This window comes from Petaurus breviceps, unplaced genomic scaffold (genome assembly GCF_028583685.1).
Source record: "Petaurus breviceps papuanus isolate PSGF00001 unplaced genomic scaffold, PetGlider_PUasm1.0 172, whole genome shotgun sequence".
Classification (NCBI taxonomy): domain Eukaryota; kingdom Metazoa; phylum Chordata; class Mammalia; order Diprotodontia; family Petauridae; genus Petaurus; species Petaurus breviceps.
Genome location: NW_027185755.1, coordinates 2539332 through 2541821, shown reverse-complemented (window position 1 = coordinate 2541821; position 2490 = coordinate 2539332). Strand labels below are relative to the sequence as shown.

Genomic DNA, 2490 nt, shown 5'->3' with positions numbered 1-2490 from the left:
CAGGGGCTGAGCTGCAATTTTCACCGTGGCCACAGGGAAGCGTCCGGGAGCGGCTCGACTCCTTCCAGTCTCCGGGCCAGCGGAGGTTTCCGGGGACAGTAACTCTGGTCCCAGCCCACGCGGAGTTAACCGGAAGACATAACCTCGACCTTTGTTGGGGAAGGGAGGGTGCCACGGAGTCCGTTTGTCCCTCCACAAAAAGGGAGGGGTCAATTGCCATCTGTGCCCAGGCTGGAATCTGAGGTAGGGGCTCCCAACAACAGTTCTCAGCCTGCTCCTGGGGCTGGGAAACAGACCAGAACAGAGCAGAACACGTGACAGGTCTGGTTCCCGCAGGGCACGATAGGAATCGTAGTCTTTTCGAGGCCAGCTCTGGAAGGGACCTTGGAGGTCATTAAGTGCAACATTAGGTGGATTGGTTAAGAGCTATTTAATTTCTATTTTTGCAGAGGAAGAAACCGAGGCCGAAAGAGGCGAAGACTCGGAATTCACTAGTCCAATTCCGTTATTTCCCAGTAGGGTAAAAGGGTCCCGGAGGGAGTAATGGGACTTTCCCAGGGTGACGCAGCAATTCTGTAGGAGAACCAAAATTCGAACCCAGGTCCAGTTCCTCTCAATCCAGGGATCTATTATATCTGGCGGCGGCCTTCTTTCGAAATAGATCGTTTCGTGGCTAAAATGTGCTTCCCTCCCCTGTATCCCTTTCAGAAGCCCCGTTTTGTGATCTCGCAGCTGGCCACACTGGCCAGATTAAGGAAAGGACCGCGAGCCGATCAATCAACTTTGTGGCTAGTTCACCCATTTCCGGAAGGGTATGGGCGCGGGTGCTTCCGTTTGGCTTCCAGTGAGCGATTGAGCATGCGCTACCTCCCGCCGTCCCCCTCCTCCCCCCCCCCCAAGATGTGTACCACTCTTCTTCAATCCCTAGGTAGTTCGCCCTCCTCCATCCCCACCCCTTCCCCCTCGCTCGATTTGCGGAGCTTCCTCGACGGGAAGGACGCGGTTCTTAAACCAACGCTGCTCAGACCGAGGCACCTCTGAATTCTTTCTCTCTTTATTAAATCCAAACGGAGCCATCTATCCGCTCTCTGGGGAGTCGCCACGTCTCAGTCTTCCCTGCCTAAGCTTTCTGCGGCTTAGAGGGCTGGAGAAGGATCCCGTCCGTCTCCCACCCCTACCCCATTTCCCCATAACCAAAACCGAGGGCGCCCAAGGGCTCAGGGCCCGGGAGCTCCAGGCCAGCCAGGGGAACCCGTGACTGTACTTGGGGCTCGCCCTGCGCTCCCTGCCTGGCCCATGAGAATCTGTACCAGCAGATCGGTGGCCAGGGTGTGCGACGGCTCCTCAAAGCCTATGGTCAGCAGCTGCTGGTATTCCCCCGGGGGCTGAGGGCACAGGATCCTGGCGGGAGGGGGAGGGGCACATTACCAGTTTGTCTGAGGCAGCCCAAGGGAAATCGTGAGAACAGCGGGGATGGAGCTCTGATCCTTCCCCTGCACCACCTGCCTCCCTTGATTGTGTCTGGGGCCCAAGAGTTGCGGATGGGCATGCTGGGAGAAAAAAGAAACCTTGCTTCACCAATATTTTGAAGGGGGTGGAAACTACAAAGTATTTAGGAAAGCTAATCACCCCCTCCCCCTTCTTTTTTCTTGGTGGGGAGGCTCTGGAGATTAGGTGTTTGGAGGTAGGGCCAGATCTCCAAGCCAACCCCATTCCCTTACCAGGAATAGATATCAGAGGAGCCATCTTGCCCTGGGCCCAGGGGCACCCAGCGCCCAATGGACCAGAGCTTTTGAATCTGGGCACAAGAGTTGGCAGGACTCTTGCCTGTGTCCTCCCAAGTATCTCGATAGCACAGGAAGTAGCTGCGGGAAAGGGAAGGAGGGGATAGGATGGTAGATGCTGACAGTATTTACAGTCTGGTCCCTGGGTGTTTCTTTTGGTTCAAGGAGGAGGGAAGTGGTGGGGGGTTCATCAGAGGTTGAAGTATTTGTGAAGAGGGACTTTAGCAAATGACAGCTTCTCTAGCAGTTTTAAGATTTACAAAAGGCTTTCCCCACCAGGATTCTGAGCGAGGCAGTGCAAGTATTATTATCCACACTTTATAGGTTAGGAAACCTGATCTTGGAAGGTTAATTGATTGGCTCACAGTTATACAACTTCTAAATCCCGGGTAGTATAAATAGTATTTCCCCCATTTTAAAGATTGTGAAACTGAGGTCCAGGGAACTGCAGTGATTCATCCACATAGTGACAGAGCTGGAACTTAAAGCCAAGTCTCCTTGACTCCAAATCCAGGGCTCAGGCCACCTTTTGGTGGAGGAATACCTGCTTTGCTTAGGGTTTTCTCTATTGGCAGCCTTGACCAGGGAGACTGATTGGGCTTTCATTAGGAGTTAAAAGTACTTTTGGGCTTTGATTTGGAGGTCTTTTTCTGATGGTAACAATTTGTAAATGATAATGATGGGGGGGGGGGCACTAGTTGGTGCA

The 2490-nt window shown here is 53.4% G+C and overlaps 1 protein-coding gene across 1 annotated transcript in view; it reads right to left on the bottom strand.

Moving 5' to 3' along the window:
- Positions 1 to 1092: 1092 nt before the first annotated feature.
- CUNH19orf67 (chromosome unknown C19orf67 homolog) overlaps positions 1093 to 2490 on the bottom strand; it is a 3503-nt gene continuing 2105 nt past the window's right edge. The window contains exons 5-6 of the mRNA XM_069083194.1: positions 1722 to 1865; positions 1093 to 1401 (exon numbers count right to left, since the gene is read on the bottom strand). Of these exons, the coding sequence (XP_068939295.1) occupies positions 1218 to 1401; positions 1722 to 1865 (328 nt within the window). The 3' untranslated portion in view covers positions 1093 to 1217. The remainder of the gene's footprint in view (positions 1402 to 1721; positions 1866 to 2490) is intronic.